Below are 20795 nucleotides of genomic sequence, written 5' to 3'. Positions count from 1 at the left end.
CCTGAGCTACGTACTCAGGCCCGTAGGTGAAACAACCTGATCCAGATGAGAACCCAGTGGTTCCAGCAGGATGGGGCACCGCCCCATACAGCCAGGGAAACAAGGCGTTTTCTCAACCAACATTTTGAGGGCTGCTTTATCTCCCTCTACGAAGACGTTGAGTGGCCACCATATTCCCCTGACCTTACTTCTCCAGACTTCTTCTTGTGGGGGTATCTCAAGGACAGGACCTATGGAAACCCTAGGCCTCAGACTCTTGATCAGCTGTAGGAAACCATCCACCGAGAAATCCAGAACATTCCTCAGGAAACGTTTCCCAAAGTGATGGAGAACATGACAACGCGTTTGCAGGCAGTGATCGGACAACATGGAGCCTACGTCGAACATGTAGTCTAAAAGAAAACGAGGATTCTATACCAAAATTTACATTTTGGTGGCAATTTTGACATTGGTACAATAAACTTCAACCTTTCAGCTTTCTATCCAGCCATATATCTTTTTTTAAAATAGATTTTATGACCATCCTCTTTGCAGATGAAAAGTTGTATATTTTTTTGGGACACCCTGTAAACCCAGGACAGACAGGACAGCTCAGAAGTGAGTATGCGCACCTCTTGGCCATCCTGTCAGCAACATGATCCAAAGACAATTTGGGTAATAAAAAAAAAATCCATTTGTAACAATGAAGTTCTACAGATTGATTTTATTCCCTTTAAAGGAAATGGTTACAACCCTGACATGTAATAAGATCACAAAAAAAAAAACTAATGATACGTACATGGTGTGCAGGTTGAGAAGATCTGCAAAAGCACGTTCTTTCAGCCGGTATAATCCTCGTACCGTATTGATTCTTCTGAAGATCGACAACAACAACACACTGATTCATTGTATCAGGTGAGGAATAAAAATGCACGAATCTTTGCATGACCATTTCTCCCCCATTTCCATTCTAATCAACACCCTGGAAGAGAAGCAGGAAAGCTGCGTGTTTGAGCAGTGGAGGCTAAATATGCACAAACTGACATTTCATGGTGGACAGGTTGGGTTTGTGTGTGACAAGGACGAATTGATTCGATTTTGGTGAAGATCCGGATCTGGCTGGACGCGAGATTTTTTTTTTTAACTGATTTTTTTTTTTTTTACCATTGAGAGATGGGGCCAAAAATGATTGGGCATGATATTTCAAAAACGTACAGTATGTATGGATCCAGACGAAAGTTGGAGACAGGGTCAGGTTTGTGACAAGGAAGAATTGATTCAACTTTTGTGATGATCCTGATCCAGATACGAGACTTAAACAATTATTTTTAAAGTGATTCTTCACCATTCAGAGATGGGGCCCAAAATTATATACGGTATAGCACAATATTTCAAAAGGTCGTGGATGGATTTGGACGAAACTTGGTGGATGAGTTGGTTCGGTGACGAGAACAAGCCGATTCGATTTTGTTTCAGGTCCAGATCCAGATCCGGGCCATCTGTGGGTTACGAAACGTAAACTGTTCAGCCTGGTGGAGGTATGCGCTCTACCGAGTGACGTTATAGTTTGAATATGCATCAGCAGAGGTGGAAGGAGGTTAGATTGAGAAAATAAAAACTGAGAAAAGAAGAAAGGGTAGGAAAAAGAGAGGGAAGTACTGTAGGAGCGTGTGGGAGGAGTTGTGGAAAGAAAGGAAAGGGAAGGGTTGGAAGGAGATAGGAGCAGGTGGAGGAATAGGGATGGTGGAAGTGGAAAAAAATGGGGGGAGGGGAGGGTTGAGATCAAAATTCCAACATTTCACATTTGAATAAATGACTTCTTTTACAACACAGGCTAATATGCTTGTAATTGAATCAAATAACAATTACTGATTAAAAACTGGTTGCATTAAATAGTATGCACTCCATTATAAATTATATTTGTCACCTTACATCGTGCAGTATATCAAGTGAAGGCTCAATAATGCAGTTATGATAATTTGGGTATTAATTAAACATTTTCACGTATGTGGCTTGCTCTAATATACAACCTGTGGTTATGAACCCACTGCGACAAAGTGTACCACCAGTCAAGCGATAGCAATTTGTAGCACATCATCTCCTGATCACTAATGTCAAATTAATCCATCCAACCCCAACGTGAGAAGAAAAAAATAACCTTTAGCTGAGTCAATAAAACAATTGTAAAATCAATTTTAAAATTATATTTTGAGTAGTTCAGCGAAACCTATTTTCCTTTCTACTGACAACATTAAATGTGTCCATAATAGACGTGTCTAAGTGCTAAAAAGGCCGGTTAATGGACTGGGTAAAGCACGAGGTGATTCCAATAACTTCACATGTACATACATACATACATGTGTGCGATATTCTTCAGAGTTGAGAAGGTAAGTTCAGTTGTATCTTCGATGTAGCTTTTTGACAATGTCCTGCCACAATGAAGGGAGGAATACAAAGATTGTACATAATATCAAACAATAAGCATTGCTATTTTTAAAAGTACATATTTACTGTGTTGCCACGAGCACATTGCCGCCAGCACTTCTAAATTCTCATTCCACACCCCTGGCACATCAAGTTCCAGCCTGTTTAGAGGTCCTTTATGGGAATGCTGATAAGACTTACAAATCTAAACAAAAACCGAAACAAAACTACTCCTACAAAAGACCTTGGTCATTGTAGTGTCAAAGATCAAGATGGATGTTTAATACTCACTCCAAGTGGGCTCTTAAAATGGTTTAAATCTCGCACAACCACAACTTGCCTGTTGCCAATGTGCTGCTGCGTTTGGCTGTGTCTTTCAAACCTATAATTTTCTTGGTGATAGAAGGGTCTTACATTTTGTATGATATAAATGTCATAAATATTGAGGGTATTTGGTCATAACACAGGTTTTCTTATACTCAGCCATCATATTCTCTACACTTTAATACATCGGGAAATTAAACCATTCCTTTTGTTTTCCCTTTACAGGCGTGAAGGTCTTCAAGTTCATTACCTGCGCATGAGTCGCTACCAAAGGTGGATGGAAGTTATGTTTTCGCCCCTGTCTGTCTGTCTGCCTGTCTGTCAACCGCCTACAGTTCACAATTTTAAACTGATCTTCAGGAAACTTCACCACCAGGTAGAGGTCATCATAAGAAAAAGCTGATTGTTGTTTTTTTTTGAAGGTCAAACGGCGAAATATTAACAACTCAGGTGAGATTTCTAAAATCCTCAATTTTCATCAAATTCACTTGAAATTTGAAGAGCATTTGCAAATCAGGTCACTGAATTCAACCAACTGTTATTTTTGAAGTCAACTTAAGTCAAAAAGGTCAACATAGGCCGAATTTCTAAAAATTGTCAATTTTAATTCCATTGACTTGAAATTTGAAGAGCATTTAAACATAAGGTCACTGAATTCAACCACCTGCTACTTTAGAGGTCAACGTATGCCAAGTTTCTAAAATCCTCAATTTTTAATCGAATTCACTTTAAATTTGAAAAGCATTAGCATATCAGGTCACTCAATTCAACCACCTATTGTTGAGGTCAATAGACCAAAAACGTCAACATGGGCCAAATTTCTAAAATTGTCAATTTCCATCCAATTGACTTGAAATTTGAAGAGGATTTTCATATCAGGTCAATGAATTCAAGCACAAACTATTTTTGAGGTCAAGAACGGCCAAAAAGTCAATATAGGCTGAAATTTCTAAAATTGTCAATTTTCATCCGATTGATGAGAAATTTGAAGAGGATTTTCATATCAGGTCAATGAATTCAAGCACAAACCATTTTTGAGGTCAAGAACGGCCAAAAAGTCAATATAGGCTGAAATTTCTAAAATTGTCAATTGTCATCCGAAAGACGAGAAATTTGAAGAGGATTTTCATATAAGCTGACTGAATACAGTCACCAATTATTTTTGAGGTCAGCATATGCCAAAAGGCCAACATAAGCCAAAGGTCAAAAACATAGGTGCAATTTCTAAAATCCTCAATTTTAATGTGATTGACTTGAAATTTGAACAGGATTTGCATGTTGTTGTGGGCCGGGGTTCGGTGGCGATAAATGACCACTAGGTGGAGCAGTGAAGTCGTCTCCCACCGAACACCAGGAATTTAGGTCGTGACTCTCGGATAAGTCCAAGAGTTCACGGTTCCCTTAGCGGACCGTGGTCACCAATATTTCGACGGCGTGGGGTAGGGTTAATTGCCTAATTTCAATATACCGAAATACCCACGTCGTCCAACTAGCGGGGAATACCACACTCTCGACCGACTTTGTCCGAAACGAGTCGCTATCACCGACTCGGATCTGGCGTAACCGAACGGAAGTTACCAAAGCCGCGCCGGACCAAATGAACAATTTACGGCATGAACGGCCTTACTAATTCTCAATACGCACCATGCAAGGCCAATGGAGGAGAGCACAGAAAACGAGCTGGTACATTTAACAGGGGTTTAATTATAACAATAATCGGGGAGGGGAAGCACACAAAAAGCAGAGTTATCACGAATAAAGAAATGTAATGTACAAGCAAAGGAAAGCACTTATACAATCCTACTTACAGACGGGGCTCACGGACACACACACACACACACACACACACACACACACACACACACACACACACACACACACACACACACACACAAAAAGAAATGGACCCCGTGGGTTCAGTTCGGTAGAGCCGGGCCGGGGTACCTGTCCCGCCTCGTGCGGTCACACCGACTCGAACCACCACGGTGGGACTCGAACCCACGACCCGAAGTCCACGGGCCACGACCCTGGCTGCTCGGTCACCAGACTTGCCCTCCAAAGGGCTGCAGACCACTCCAACCACGACCACGACTGTCTGCAGAGCCCTTGTCGACAACCACTCAGCCACGACGACAGACCGCTCGGCAATCGCCACGATCTCCTCTCTGCCGAACCCTGGTCCTGACAACCACTCTACTCTTCTGAGGTGGGAGGGGTCTCTTCTCCTCAACACTCGCCTCCTGATTGGACGAGGCGTTGTCGGACGTCTCGTGGTCACCTCCCGATTGGCTGGGGCGTGCGTGTCATGCTCGCCCCTCGCTCATTCGCTGAAGGAAACGTCCATGCCCTGCCTTGGGGTGGAACCTCGATCTGAGGCGATGGAGGCTCCGCCCACGCCTTCAGCCAAAAATACATGGGCAATGGCGACAGGGTCGAGTGCGGGACGGTGTTGTTGTAGTGGATGTAATAAACCTGACTAAAATAATAACTCGTAGCGCACACATGTAATTCCCATTAGACAGAAGGACGGGACCCTGACGATAAACACATACTTATCGAAATAACTGAACTACAGGGACTCTGTCTGTCTGTGTGCACATGGCTTGCAGATTCGTAACAATATCAGGTCAATTAATTCAAACACCAATAATTTTTTTAGTTCCAACAGAGGCCAAAAGGTCAACATAGGCCTAATTTCTAAAATCGTCAATTTTCATCTGATTGACTTGAAACTGGAAGAAGGTTTGCATATTTTGTCATTAAATTCAATCATCAATTATTTTTTAAGGTCAAATTTGTTTCATGGATTGTGCAAGAATTGTGCTTTGCACAACATCTTTCTTGTTACCCTCGCCAGAGGGAAGGGTATTGAATTTGGGTCCGTTTGTCTGTTTGTTTGTCTGCACAGAGCATGGGTGTTTTTCTCTGCAACCACTTGCCAGATCGAGACGAAATTTTCACCATAGGAGCAACTACTCGTGTATAATGTTAAAATGATAATTGTGATGTCATAGGTCATGTGGTGCGGCAGGCATTTTGGAAAAAAGGAAAAAAAAATAGGACCTCTGCATCTCCGCAAACATACCAAGGAAAAAAATTGAAACTTGGCAAATGGCAAATACTAAAAGGGAATAATTGTATTTTTATGATGTCATAGGTGCCTTCATTATGACATCGAAATTCATACATAGAACACTACATCCAAATAGTAAGAAAGTATTTGTGGGTCATCTACAGATAAAAAAAATTGATGACGTCATCCGTAACGTGGTTTGGCAGCCATATTGTTTTTTGTTTTCTAAAACCTTTAAAAATCTTCTTTGAAATGGCTGAACAAATCGAATCAAAACTTCACACATATGACCGCTTATTCATGAGGAACAAAACATTCACACATATGACATCATAGGTCACATAGTTTGGCAGCCATATTGGAGTTACCCTAAAAACTATTTCAAAAAATCTTCTCCAGAATGGCTAGAAAGATCAAGAGGATACTTGACACAAATGTTCCACAAGGCTTAAGGACACCAGGATATTCATGAATAATTGACAGGTCATATGGTCTGGCAGCCATATTGGATTGAGAAATTTTTTTTAAATAATTTATTTCTCTTGATCCGCTTAATCAGTTAACGTGAAACTTCAAAATTATGATCTAGTAGTGATGCGGAATATATATTTTAAATTTCAACCTGATCGGACACATGGTCTGGTGGCCAGAATTATTTACTTTTCTTGATCCGGGTTCTTTTTGATTTTTTTTTTTTTGTTTGAATAAGGTTCACTTGGTTGTGCCTGGATGGGTTTGAGGGTAGAGGAGTAGCAGCTGAAATGCGAATCCTATCCAGGTTCCTCCTGATTTCATCTTTGGTTTTTGGTTGTTTGGGTTCCTTCTTCTGACTCCAATGCAGGAATGTATCTATTTGATTTGAATTGAACTCATTTTAATCCCATTCTGAATTAAATTGAATAATAATAATAAAAACGTCATGGGTCAGGGTCAGGTGTCCAATCAAAACGGGACGTCTTGGGATCCAGTCATCATTGCCAGCAGTTATAAAGTGGCAGTTATCGTTATGTCTATTATTAATTACATGACATACCAGTTCACAAAACACCACACTAAATGCACTATACAAAACGACACAAACACCACACAAAACAAGTCCTGGTGAGGGTCTGCAATCTCTGATTGTTCTTTTTCTTGTTTGTTTATCTGTGCTTGTTTGTCTGTGAACATGACATCTCAAAAAGATGTGGACAGATTCGGCTCAAATTTAAAAGAGAGGTTGGGTGTTTGACAAGGAAGAACTAAATCAATTTTGGTGAAGATCTGAATCCAGATCCGCATTCAATAATTTTTAATTTTTTTCAAATGATCCTTTACCATTGAGAGATGGGGCTAAAAATTATCTCGCGTTACATATTTCAAAAAAGGTGTGGACGAGTTTTGACAAAACGAGGTGGATGAGTTGGTTCGGTGACGAGCCATTTCGATTTTGGTTCAGGTCCTGATCCAGATCTGGCTTATCAGTGGGATACAAAACGTAAACTGTCCAGCATGGCGGAGGTATGCGCTCTACCTAATGCCGTTCCAGTTTGGTAATGCTTTCATAAATCTCCAAGTTTGAATCTGATATGAATAGTCAACACATTTATGGGTAAAGCACATTATGGTAAACTTGCATCGACCTTCCTTCGGTGGGAATTTTAATGTGGTGATATTTCCACAAAGTGAGACTTGCGTCTGGAACACACAGTACACTTGAAAAAAAAATTGGATACACTGTAACCATGCTTGGCCTCTCTGGACCATACTGTAATGTTTTTGTGCAATAAAATGCTACAAAAATAGAATTCTCCACAAAGTGATATTTTCTGGGACATGCTGGACACATGAAAAATATTTTTGGGACATACTGTTATCATATTTGGCCTTTCTGGACAACACTGTAAAGTTGTTGTGATGTAAAATACCAATTGATAAATTGTGAAGTTTTGCGTCACAATGGAAACTGTACACTTTGGAGGGGGGGGGGGGGATGTTAAGAATGGCTCATGGTTAAAGCAATTTAAAGGCATGACATGATAATCATATAACCAGAACCGTCACCTTCAGTGGTTAGCAATGTGATACACTGTTCTGATGAGGTTAAACAAGGCCAAAACCGGTCAGTAGTTTCCACCTTTTCAGCCAATGCACTGCATGGTGACTCTCCCATTTGAACTGCAAGCCTGCAGTCATGGTGAAATATGTTGCTAGTTTAGCCTGCAGTCATGGTGCCATATGTTGCTAGTTTAGCCTACAGTCATGGTGAAATATGTTGCTAGTTTAGCCTGCAGTCATGGTGCCATATGTTGCTAGTTTAGCCTACAGTCATGGTGAAATAAGTTGCTAGTTTACAATGAGAGAAATATGCCACTGTATTCACGATTCATTGCATTCAGATTTCACGCCTTCAAATCACAAATATATGACTCCAACAATCCCTCATGGGGGTTGTTGAGGAAAGACAATGTGCTCGAGCAGTAGACAGTTCATGCTGTCCTGGGTTCGTTTCGGACCGCATCACTCACCATCAGTTGTGTGTCATTGACGAGTGTGTGTGTGTATGTGTATGTGTATGTGTATGTGTATGTGTATGTGTGTGTGTGTGTGTGTGTGTGTGTGTGTGTGTGTGTGTGTGTGTGTGTGTGTGTGTGTGTGTGTGTGTGTGTGTGTGTGTGTGTGTGTGTGTGTGTGTGTGTGTGTGTGTGTGTGTGTGTGTATATGTACACATTAGCTCCATTATATTAAGATAATGAACTGGCTATCCCATCTCCATGCACTCTCTTATGAACATTCGATTTGATTTACCCTTTGGAGAACAAGGCTATGGGTGCCAGTGGACCAATGAATGGAATCAACATGGTGTTGATCGAGGTATGCTCACTTCCATGAGAAGCAAGAAGAAGCTGATGTTTCTGAAAACCTATAGAAAACCAAGACACCAAGGTGAACAACGAATAGCCAAGATCTTGTGAAAAAAAGCCGAGTGGTCACACTGGTTGAACGTCAGGCCTGGCTAGCCGGTTCTTGGAAGACTTTGGTCAAGCTTCCCCCAGCCCACTCCCAAGAATGTGGGAATGATTGTGGCCATTAGAGAAGAAGAAAAAGAAGAAGAGGAAGAAGAAGAAGAAGCACTGTATTCCATGTTAGACCCTGGCGGTTTCAGCCTGTGTTAAATAATACAGTTCTTGGGTTGGCATATTGGCCTCGAGGTGTGCACTCTCGTCTCTGAGCTATCTAACCTGGGTTCGAATGTTGGCCCATCTATGAAATATCACCTTGATGTCCGTTGGCAGGGTGAGGCACAGCGGGTTTGCCATCCCTCGGATGGATGTTAAACTGGGAAAAACATCTAACAGCATTAGTTGGGGGACCTAAAATATCCCTCTGTGTCCTTCGTGAAGAGTAGGCGAAGTATCACCGGCACCATGAACAAATTACAAATTCCTGTGCTAAACGAAAGGGAGCTCTGCATTAATTGCACAGCCATCCATACTCCTGCACTGATACAACCAGCAGCCACAGGCTGCACACAAAATTAATGAATCGAGTTACTGTTTGATTGTAAATAAGTTCTAACAAATGAAGTTTGATGCCATTGAGATAAAACTACCTAGAAAGCGATTTTAACAACACACAATCTGTTTGGCCAGGCCAACTGGCATGGGTGGCAGTTTGCCTTCTCACAAGTCCATTGGGGTGCCATATGCACAGCATCTGATAAAATTCCATCTGGACTTACTTCCACAAAGCCATAAACATATCTATCTCTATCTCTATCTCTATCTCTATCTCTATCTCTATCTCTCTCCCCGCAACATGCTAATCTCATTCCCTCTGCGGCTAGCCTATCGATCCTCTCAGCCATGGTGCACCAAATTCTGTCAAGCTAGTTGTCAAGGAACTTTCTTTCTCAATGACAAAGGCTAAACCTGACTGAAGGTAATATCATGTCACTCCGCACAACTTGTACGTCCATCCTGAGGCAAGCCATCCTGCATGTGGCTCATGTCCTCTCCACATCTACTCCCTCACCTCATCCAGCCTCATACTGCAGATTCTGCTCAAGAAAATTTGGTGTTTGCCTCCAAATCTGTCACCCCCTAACTCCCTTGTACACACTGCCTATATAACTCTGTGTCTTTCTCACCTGAGAAGATATAAACTACAATCATTGTGTGAAGAAAATCCAGTTGAACAGGATCTTAAACTTGAACCTGATTTGGGTGACTCGAGTATTACCCAAACTTTTCCTGATCTTAACTACTTCACTGACAAAGTAATGTGAAAAGTCATTCGCTAGATCAGATGGATCACAACATTAAGGGATAACCTCACTTCCAACATTAAGTAATTTAGTCCAGTGCATATCTTTGATTTTACAATGAGAAAGTTTTTCATCACAATAATCCTTGGCGGCTGAAACTGTCTCGCAAACATTCCGTTGGGATTGGATGAGCTTCCTGCAATCGGCATCTGTTTTTGTTCGCTCAGTGTCGTCAAACTCGGCGAGCTTCATTGCCTCCACCACCAAAGCTGGATGGAGGTTATGTTTTCACCCCAGTTTGTCTGTCTGTCTGTCTGTCTGTCTGTCTGTCTGTGAGCAGAATATCTCAAAAAGTTTTGGGCGGATTTAGATGAAACTTGGTGGACAGGTTGGGTGTGTTACAAGGACAAATTGGTTAGATTTTGGTGACGATATGGATGCAGATCTGGATCCAAATCCGAGAATTTTTAAAGTGATATTTCAAAACGTTGTGGACGCATTATAACAAAACATTGTGGAAGAGTTGGAGAGGTGACAAGAACAAGCTGATTCGATTTTGGTTAAGGTCCAGATACAAACCGTAGATCCGACCTGTCTCCATAGTGCACTGTGCGTTGAATTTCGCAAGAACTGTACTTGCAAAAGATGTTTCTCCTGCAAAGGTACAAATTAATCGATGATGACAAGTTCTCCATTGATCTAGCGACTAAAATGGGATTCATTCTGGAAAGCTGTGGCTATGATGCAAATGTTCTTGTCCAGTATTACAATGAAGCCTGCCATGAAGTCTTGGATGTGCATTTTCCTGCGACAACGAGGAAGCGCTCTGTCTCAAATCTAGCTGCTAGGATGACAAGCAAATAATACCACATTTATAAGCAAATATAAGTAAATAAGCAAATATCTCTGTCTCCTCCTTGCTTCCCTTTCCTAATAAAATGCAGCACTCTCCTCCCACACCTCTGTCTCCCTCTCTCTCTCTCTCTCGCCTCCTCCTCACATCCCTCCCTCCCTCAATGTATTGCAATGTTTGGTGAGGTGTCACTCTCCCCACACCCTCCCTTCCTCACTATTCCCCCCTTACTAGCAACCCCTCCCTCCTCCCTCCGTTCTCTCCCCTCCCTTCCCTTTCCTCCGTCCTTTCCACTCCCCTCCCCTCGCTTCCCTCCATTCCTCGCTCTTCCCCCCTTACTAGTTTCCCCTCCCTCCTCTCCCGTCTCTCCATTCCCTCACCTCCCTCCCCCAAAAATAAAAAGGCTTAGGCCATTAAACCGTGTCACAGGCCAGTCAAAGTAGCGGCATGTGATCGCGTAAACCTATCCAGACACTTTGAAACTGGTGCTCACAAGAGCAAAGAGCAATGTATCAAAGTACAAACAACATGTCCCAAAAGACAAGCACTTCTGGCACCAAGAGAAGAACATCAACAAAAAAAAAAAAGTAACTGAATGTGAAGATTTGTTTTCCAAGTCCATGGTGGAACACAACTTGCCTACAACTGTTATCACTTCTCGATTTCATGAAAAAAAAACACATCACATTCAAAAAACACATTCAAAAGCATCTGCAAAAGTTTGCTTGCAAAAGGACAAAAGTGACTGAGATTGTAAGAAATGCCTGCTGTTGAGGTGACCAAGCCAGTTGTTGAGAAATGTACAAGTCGATAGCATTTTTCTTGATCATCGATGAGAACAACGACAAGAACACCTCCAAAAGACTTGTGATTCTTGTGCGTGTGTTTGATGAGAAGATTGGCACCAAAGCTAGAACCCTGGATCTGCCAGGCCGGGGTGGTGGAATAGCCTTAGACATCTTCACACTGCTGTTGAGTCTACCATTGAGTAAGCATTCTTTTCCTCAGTTTTGTCGAGTTCATTTATTGATATTACGAGCAAATACCACCCGTCGATTCGCTGATGGGACGACTAAAGTGGGGGGGGGGGGAGAGGGGTGAAAGGGAGAGAGGGGGGGAAAGAGAGAGAAGGGAGCAGGAGCAAGGAGGGAGGGAGAGTGAGGAGTGGTGGGGGAAGGGAAGGCAGAGTGGGGTGAGAGGAAAGGAAGGCCGACGTGTGGTGTAGTGTTAAATACAATTCATACTGTTTCATTAAAATGATTCTGCTTAGAAAAACAGTGAAGATCGAAACAAAATGATGTCTGAAATCCATTTTTTGCCGGTCATACTATAAACACAGGCCAGAGACAAACACGGCCCGGACATGTCCAGAGACAAAACCCACCGCTTCGCATCCAGAGCCAAGCCGTCTGGAGACAAACACTGCCTAGACACATCCAGAGACAAACAGACATGGCACGGACAGTTCCGGACACAAACACTGTCCGAGGATACACAACACCTGGACACAAACTCAGTCCGGAGAGAAACAATGCCTTGACATATCCAGAGACAAACACCACCCGGAGATAAACACCATCCAGATACATCCGGAGACAAACACCGTTTGGACTTAAACACCGCCTAGACATGTCTAGATACAGAGAGAGAAAGAGAAAAAGAGAAAGAGAAAAAGAGAAAGAGAAAGAGAAAGAGAAAGGTGGAGGGAGGGGAATTAGCAGAGCAAATGTTATGCTTTATGAAGAACTAACACACACACACACACACACACACACACACACACACACACACACACACACACACACACACACACACACACACACACACACCTGTGCTTGGCCGATATTTAGGCAATCGGTAGATTGGAGTCAGTGTGATTACCGACTACAGTACATATTGTACAGACAACAGTTATACAGCCCAAAAACCTTGAGTTGCTTTCACACTCGCGGAGAGTCCACACAGATCCAAATCTACCCATATGTACCACCTGCCTATGTGCTGTATACGTACCTCTACCTTGAATAGCAATTGCCGACTGTACATCCCGATCGGGACATGAACTGCACTGTTATCAACTGCAGGGCACTCAACAAGTGGCTTAAGCACTAAAGCAAGCAATCCAATGGAACGCATGGCTTGGCAAGCGATTACCAATTGCTGTCGATAAACTCATGCACCTGGAAACACCCAAGCAATGTCCAAATTGGACAAATGAATACTTTCTAGCAGTCGTAACTGCTGCTAAGTTCAAATCTGGAGCTTCAATTTGGTAATTCGGCTTAATTTAAGAGATTCTCGAGGTTATAGCATGTGTGGAAATGAAATGAAGTCACAAACGCTGGCATTTCTGGGCGTTTATAAGCATTGCAATATACCCAGCGATTCGTAGGTGTCGATAATATGAGTGAGGAGAGTGAAAAAAAAAAACTTTATCGTGGCGGCTTCAGACCCCAGCGATGTAACCCAGGATATGCCTTAAGACCCCATATAAAGCGAAGTGGCTAAAGATGTGTCTGATAAATGATATAATTAAATAAGGTCATTAATTATGTTCAAAATGGGTGTTTTAATTACCCCAAACACCCAATTTTCACTCATGCACTTCCTTGGAGTTCCTTTAGTATGCACGCAAAATTTCAGGCTGCTCGGTTTCATGATTTTTTTAGTTATGGAGGAGATACAATTATTAGTTTAGATTATCTCCTGTTTATGGCTTTGTTTTCATAAATGACGTGTATAATATCTTGTTTCTTTCCCTACCCTCCGGCTATCCTGGGTACAGCCAACAGGTATGCAAAATTTTTTGATCAGGTGAAAATTGTAAGTCGTTCACCCCCTCTTCCCCACTCCTCAAAGGAGGGGGGGTTCCTTGCGGATATTTCTTGACCTTGAGTAATACCAACATGATGCAAATTTTGTTGGAGATCAGGGCAGTCTTTTGTTTTTTTTTTCTTTGATATTCAGATGTTCATATATATATATATATATATATATATATATATATATATATATATATATATATATATATATATATATATATATATATATGGAGAATTGTCTTATTTAATATAGTGGGATGCAGTTGTTTGATAATGCAGAGCCTGTGTGGTTGTGTTGTTTTTTTCCTACATCTGTTACTGATTCATTGAGACCGTCAACTATTCAATCATGGGATCATAAAAACGGGTAAGTTTTACTTTGTGTCGTATTTTTATGCACATAATCACTCCATTTTGAAATTTTTTGCTAACTTGGTGATGGCGATGTAACGACTACAGCGGTGTATTCAAGTTTCACTTTTAGTTTTAACAGTAAATAAAGTGTGTTGACCATTTGTATGGTTTTATGTCAAATATTAATGTATGAAGGACCATATAATATGGTACGGCCCTAAATGTGTTCGACATGTATGGGTAATTGTTACAGGTATGACATTATAATGGCATCATCACACCTTATCAGAGGAAAAAGGTGATATCACGATTGAAATGTTTGGTCACAAAAACATACAGTAACTTACATCCCAGTTATGGCATTTAAAGCTTGAAATTCTACAAATAATTTTTTTTTAATCAGACAATTAGGAGATTATAACGTCATAATGACATCATGCAAGACCCTTCCAGTTATTCTTTTTTTTAAAACATGACTTTAAAAAACAAAAAATCTGAGTCCATGTGGTCCTTTTGTCCACCATGTAACGATTCCATCATCAAGTCTCCTCATTGAAAGGATCGATGGAGGTTCTCATACTTTCCCGCACATTTTATTTTGCTCACAAGGAGCGCTACCGAGAAAGAGCATGCAAAATAAATAAAATGCTCAGAAACACACAGCCACGTACCACATTCCCCACCCGGACACAAGCACACAAAGAACAACACACTCACGCACAGTTCCTCAGTGTCCGCAGGAAACTCGGTCCGCTCGGACCACGTACAGCCCGTGCAAGTCACTGTCAAGCCCTTGCAGCTGCACATATCGGGGCACGCTCCCCACGTTCCACGAAATGCCACGACAGCGCACACGAACATCGCGAGTCTCACATGACCCATGCCTTGTGTATCGCCTGCGATTGCACCATTGGGTATTCTTTTCAAAAAAAAAAAAAAATTAAGGAAATCGACACTTTTTTTGTTTGAGGGTCGTTTCAAGCAGGTAATTAAGTATCTATAATGTTCGAGGCTGTTTTCTACAGAACAGTGAGTATGGAAGAAACTGGAGCCCACGAATCAGTGCGAAACTTTGGTGCGGCGGGGATGAAGGTATACCCAAAGTACATCCCCCGCCCAATATCCCTCCCATTTCACCTTCTCGTCTTCACCATGAACTTTTCTCGCCTTCCCCATTCCTTCCCTTGACATCGCTTCTCCCCTCATGCCACCCTTCATCGTCTCCCTCTCATCTCTGTCCTTCCCAAGGGCGACTGGAGTTCAACGCCTTGACGTTTCCCTTTCTTTAATGTTTACCCTTTGTACGTCCAGATAAAGAGGCGCCGTTAGTCCTTGCATCCTCCCCCCTCTTCCCCTTCTCCCAGCCCCAATGGTTATGAGGCATATATATTTTAGACTCAATATGCGAAGCAGATGGTGAACATAATGCAACAAATCATTAAACAGAATACAAGTGCTCTAATTTTCCTGTGTGTTCACCAACATTTGCCTCATTTAATTGAGCGAATTCCATTAGGAGGACCTGCTGAACGACCGAACACAAATTCAGTACACAGCATTGGCAAAGACAAAGCACAAACAACTTTTTACCCCCACTTGTTCTTAGCTTATTCCTTCGTCTTATCGCAAATAGATTGATCACACAATATCAACTTTAAATAGTTGTCGTTTGTTTTGGAGAGGAATGGAAAGGGCTAGGGTTGAGGTTATTTAAGTATATGGTAACAAAGAGAATAGCAAAAGAGAGAAGCGAAGAAACAAAATATTAGTGAAAGAATGCAAAATAAACTTTATGGAATCTAGCTGGGATACCCATAGTGCGAGAGGAAAGAATTGATGCCACTTTTTGTTGTAAAACTGCACCACGCCACAATATTCCTAACTAGTGAAAACCTGTGGCTTTACCATGGCATGTTTAATTGAGAATTCTGTTCACATGTAAGATTTTTATTGCCACTGTTGAGATCTCTATTCATTGCGCTTGAGGCCCGTCACAAAGAGCTAGACGTCTCGATAAGGAGCTCTGTTTAAAGCATAGTAGGTCATAAGCAGGATTCATCACTTATCATAAGATGCAAGAATTCAGGCTTCTGATGCAGCCCACGGGTAGCAGGTGGTATGTTGAGGAATAATGCCTGTGAATCTGTGATGCTTCCTGAGATCGGGCAGCAGCACCTGCGTCTCCGCTTGCCTTGAAGTCACTTTTCACGCTGCTCAAATGTGTCTTTCTGCCCAGAAGCAGCCATACATTGTGCAGTTGATGCTGATCTGGATAGGCTTCTTTTTCTTTTTACCATTACAATTGAAACCTTTGGTTATACAAACATATAGACACTTATAACCCAGTTATGGCACCTAAAGGTAGGAGTGAGTCGGGTGAGGGAGAGGAGTTGAGTGTTGAGGGTGAATATTAAAACAAGGGAGGGGGGGAGGAGAGCGGAAAAAGAGGTGTGTGTGTGTGTGTGTGTGTGTGTGTGTGTGTGTGTGTGTGTGTGTGTGTGTGTGTGTGTGTGTGTGTGTGTGTGTGTGTGTGTGTGTGTGTGTGTGTGTGTGTGTGTGTCCACATGATGAGGACAACAGGTTAAAGTGGTAGGTTCCAGCAGGTCAGCCAGGGCAGTGCTGCTGATTTATGACCTATATGTCCCAAATTATCCAAGATGGTACTAGCTCTGTCAGGTGGGCAGCGATTCAGAAGTGGGGTCCAGCTAGGTAGTTTGAATGTGGGACCAATGGGGTGGAGAGGGGTCAAAGTGGTGCAGATTATGCAGAGACGAAGTATGGAAGTGTTATGTGTGCAGAAGACCAGTTAGAAAGGGAACAGGAAAAGGAGGTTGGTAGGAGGATACAAGCTGTTGCACGCGGGTGGGGATGGAAGGAGTCATGGCGTGGGAATAATAGTATCAGAAGAGATCAGCAAGCAGGTGGTCAGACTGGAAGGATGGGAGGGATGGATAGTTATGGCATGGGTGGTGATACAGAGGCAAATGATGTGTGTTATGTTGATATGTGGGCCACAAACAGGAAAGACTGGGGCAGAGAAGCAGGAATTCAGGGATGCACTGGAGAGGATTGTGGAAATGGTTGAGCTGGAGGTGATGCGGTGCATTGCAGGAGACTTCAATGCGCACGAGTGGTGAAGCCGGGTGAAGAGGATTGTATTGGTAAATTTGGGTGGGGAATGAGGAAAACAGAGGGTCAGGAGCTGGTGGAGCTGGTGGCAAGGAATAGGATAGCCATACCTAGTTCATTCTTTCAAAAGCTGGAAAACCACAGGATTATCTATAGGAGTGGACAACATAGAACAGAACTGGATTTGGTGGTGGTAAGGAAGCAACATTTGTGGAGGGTTAAGGAGTGCCAGGTAGTGGCGGGAGAGTATGTTAGCACCCAGCACAAGCTTGTGGTGATTGTGGTATGGATGAAGAAAAATAGGGAGGCGAAGAGCATGGGAGGGAAAATTATTAGGAGGGGAAAGTGTGGGGGAAATGTCCTCATAGAGTACAAGGAGAGGTTGAGGGCTAGGTTTTATCAACTTTGTGAAGAAGCGGAGGGTTTGGAGGAGTGGAAGAAGTAGGGAGAGGCGTTTACGGGAATTGCAGAAGTTTTGTGTGGAAGGACGTACTTCCAGTCTTGCTCTATGGATGTGAGACTCGGACTCTGACCAAGGATCTGAGACGGAGACTTAATTCCTTCGGTACCAGTTCTCTTCGGAGAATCCTTGGCTATCGCTGGTCGGATTTTGTGTCCAACGAGCGGTTGCTGAGAGAGACTCGGATGAGATTTGTTACCTGTATAGTCCGTGAGCGTCAGTTGCGGCTGTATGGACATGTGGCTCGTTTTCCTGATGCTGATCCTGCTCACCAGATTCTCTCAGCGAGGGAGTCTCATGAGTGGAGGAGGCCAGTGGGCCGACCACGTGCCTCGTGGTTGCAGCAGGTTGACCATCATCTCAAGGAGATGGGGATGGGCCTGGCATCTGCCTGGGGGATGGCCAGACAGAGGCCCCTGGAGTATCGGCGGAAAGTGGACGCAGCGACGCGCTGTTCTGGCACATGCTCCCATACCTGACCTGACCTGACGATCGGAAAGGGGTGCATCGTCAAGGGATAAATACCAGGTATGGTGGACGGAGGAGGGAGCAAAGGCAGTTGGTGAATTAAAAGAAGGAGGTTTGCTAGAGGATAGAGACAATCAAGGAATCAAGGATAGGGGGAGACAGCCAGATGTGCGATTGCTACACCTGTATGGGCAGAAGAAGAAAGCAGAAAGGAGAACTGTGAATAAGGCGAGGAATGACATGAAAGAGGAGGTAACAAGTTGGAAGAGGATGGTGAGAGCAAGATGATATATAAATTGGCTTGTGACAGGGATGAGGATGGAAAGGACATGAGGGGGGGGTGATGAAGGATGGTGGTGGGAGGCTAGTGACAGAGAGGGGAGCAGTATTGAAGGTGTGGGAAGAATATTTCAAAGAGTTGTGGAATCGGGAAGGAAGCAACGGCGAGCTGGAACTCCCATGTTATGTAGAGGGGAAAGCGGAGTTAATGGAAATCACAGAGGAGGCAGTGTGGATGGCATTCAAAACGATGAATAAGGGAAGAGCGCCAGGCATTGATGAGGTGGGTACAGAGATGATAATTGCAGTAGAAGAAGTCGGAGTTAGTTGGAAGAAGAGGCTGTTGAATATATGTATGAGCTCCGGATTCAAAGGGTTCAATTCCGGAGGATTGGAAGACAGGGTTAATTGTGCTGATATGGAAGGGGAAGGGCGATATTCAAGATCCAGGGAAGTACACGAGCATTATGCTCCTAAGTCATGGAATGAAGGTGCTGGAGAAGATTCTGGATGGGAGGATAAGGAAGTATGCAGATGGTAATCGGAGAACAGTAGCAGGGGTTTAGAAAGGGTGTGGGGATGACAGATGGAATGTTTGTGCTGAGACAGCTGGTGAGAAGAGGTTGGAGGTGCAAGGTGAGGTGACATTGGGATATGTGGACCTGGAGAAGGTCTACGACACTGTCCTGAGTGAGATGGTGATGACGACACTGAGATGGATGGGAGTGCCAGAAGCAGAAGTCAGGTTGGTGGAAGGGATGTAAAAGGGAACAAAGGGAAGAGTTTTGGTTGGTCCTGAGATGTGGAGTTCAGTATGAACATCGGTTTGAGGCAGGGAAGCGCTCTCAGTCAACTCATGTTTATCGTGGTGATGGAACTGGAAAGCAGGAAGGTGAGCTTGAGGGTTAGTATGGAGGGCATGTTGTGTGCGGATGATCTGGCTGTTGTGGTGGAGAGTGGGTGGGAGATGCAGAAGGTACTGGGGATATGGAAGGAGGCATTTGAGAAACATGGGCTGAAGATGAGTATGGAAAAGACTGAGGTGATGTGGGTCGGGCAGCAGAGAAAAGAAATGAATGTCAGGTTGGAGGCGAAGGAGATCAGACAGGGAAATAGGTTTGAGAATCAGGGAGTAACAATGACCAAGGATGGTAAGTCTGAGGCAGTGGTGCGGAGGAGGATTCAGGTGGGTGAGAATGTGTGGAGGGTGGAGGGAGTAATGACAGACTGAGAGATTTCAAGAAAATTGAAAGGGAAGGTTCTGATGTCATGTGTAATGCCGGCCTGCCTTTACGGTCTGGAGACGGTGGCACTGACAGAGAGACAACAACAGAGGCTGCAGATTTGCGAGAAGAACTGGGTCAGGAGGATTGCATGAGTGAAGAGGGTGGATAGAAGGAAGATGGATGACCAAAGGGAGGAGATTGGTGTGTAGATGAGCTTGACAGGGAGATTGGTGAAATACCAGCTGAGATGGGCTGGACACTTGGTGCAGATGGTGGAAGAGATAATGGCAAAGAAAGCAGATAGATTGAGGGAGCAAGGTATGAGGAAAAGAGGTGGGCCATGGTTGAGATGGGAGGATTATGTGATGAGGGATATCTGTAGGGTGGGGGTGGTTAGAGAGTGGAGGGAGTTAGCTGAGGACAGAGGGAGGTGGAGGATATGATGGTCAAGGCAGAACAGAAGCTTGGTGCCATCGGACCCTTTTAAAGGGAAAAGGAGGAGAACACCAACAACAACATGGTTAAAAGTATGGTATGAAGATCTATGTGAATAGTGGGAACAGCCACACAGGAGGGGGAGGGTCAGAGGTGAGGGAGCATGAACATGGAGACCGTTATAATAAAATCTGCATACGTAATTAACAGCTTTCCAGACAAGTTTGACATCACCCTCCCCCAAAAAGCGAGACTTAAAAATAAACAGTTGCCATCACCAAATATGTTGTTGACTAAAAATCTCCGATTGTTCGCTCCAACAAAAAATCTTTGATTGTTCGCACAACCAGTGATCGCATGGGGTCGCAAAAGTTGAGGCTGTGGAGCTTCCACAGAACAGACATGGAGGTTTTGAGGTGGGGGAGAAATTAGTCAAGGAAAAATGGTCACTCCCCCCCCAAAAAACCTCAGGTGGTGTAAAAGCATGAACCTCTCTCGAGGGCTGAAGGCCAAAAGGCTGAGGCCAATACATGCTAACTAGGGCCTTCTCAAGGGCCGTGAAACCCACCATATACCGTAAAACCCTGACATTCGCGGATTCGCAATTCGTGTAACGCAGCTACTCCCAGATTTTAAAATAAGTACTGTTCCTACTTTTGAGGCCGTGCTCCAGCTACTTTCGAATTTTTCGGACATAGATCATCACCACACACCCATGGATCC

The 20795-nt window shown here is 43.3% G+C and overlaps 1 protein-coding gene across 4 annotated transcripts in view; it reads right to left on the bottom strand.

The window, feature by feature from the left end:
- The window catches only part of LOC147031430 (lutropin-choriogonadotropic hormone receptor-like), a 141278-nt gene that overhangs the window by 65707 nt on the left and 54776 nt on the right, over window positions 1-20795 (bottom strand). The window contains exons 1-4 of one of the 4 annotated variants that reach the window (XM_085862976.1): window positions 15213-15340; window positions 14797-14971; window positions 2337-2408; window positions 779-853 (exon numbers count right to left, since the gene is read on the bottom strand). In XM_085862976.1, coding sequence (XP_085719102.1) covers window positions 779-853; window positions 2337-2408; window positions 14797-14957 — 308 coding nt within the window. In that variant the 5' untranslated portion in view covers window positions 14958-14971; window positions 15213-15340. Of the gene's footprint in view, window positions 1-778; window positions 854-2336; window positions 2409-14796; window positions 15147-15212; window positions 15341-20795 lie in introns of those variants that run through there. The other 3 variants (XM_085862970.1, XM_085862981.1, XM_085862987.1) reach the window with 3 other exon arrangements.

This window comes from Eptatretus burgeri, chromosome 2 (genome assembly GCF_056783735.1).
Source record: "Eptatretus burgeri isolate ZD-2024b chromosome 2, Ebu_testis_v1, whole genome shotgun sequence".
In the NCBI taxonomy this organism is placed as follows: Eukaryota; Metazoa; Chordata; class Myxini; order Myxiniformes; family Myxinidae; genus Eptatretus; species Eptatretus burgeri.
Note: the sequence above shows the minus strand (reverse complement) of the source record. Positions and strands in the feature narration are given on the sequence as shown.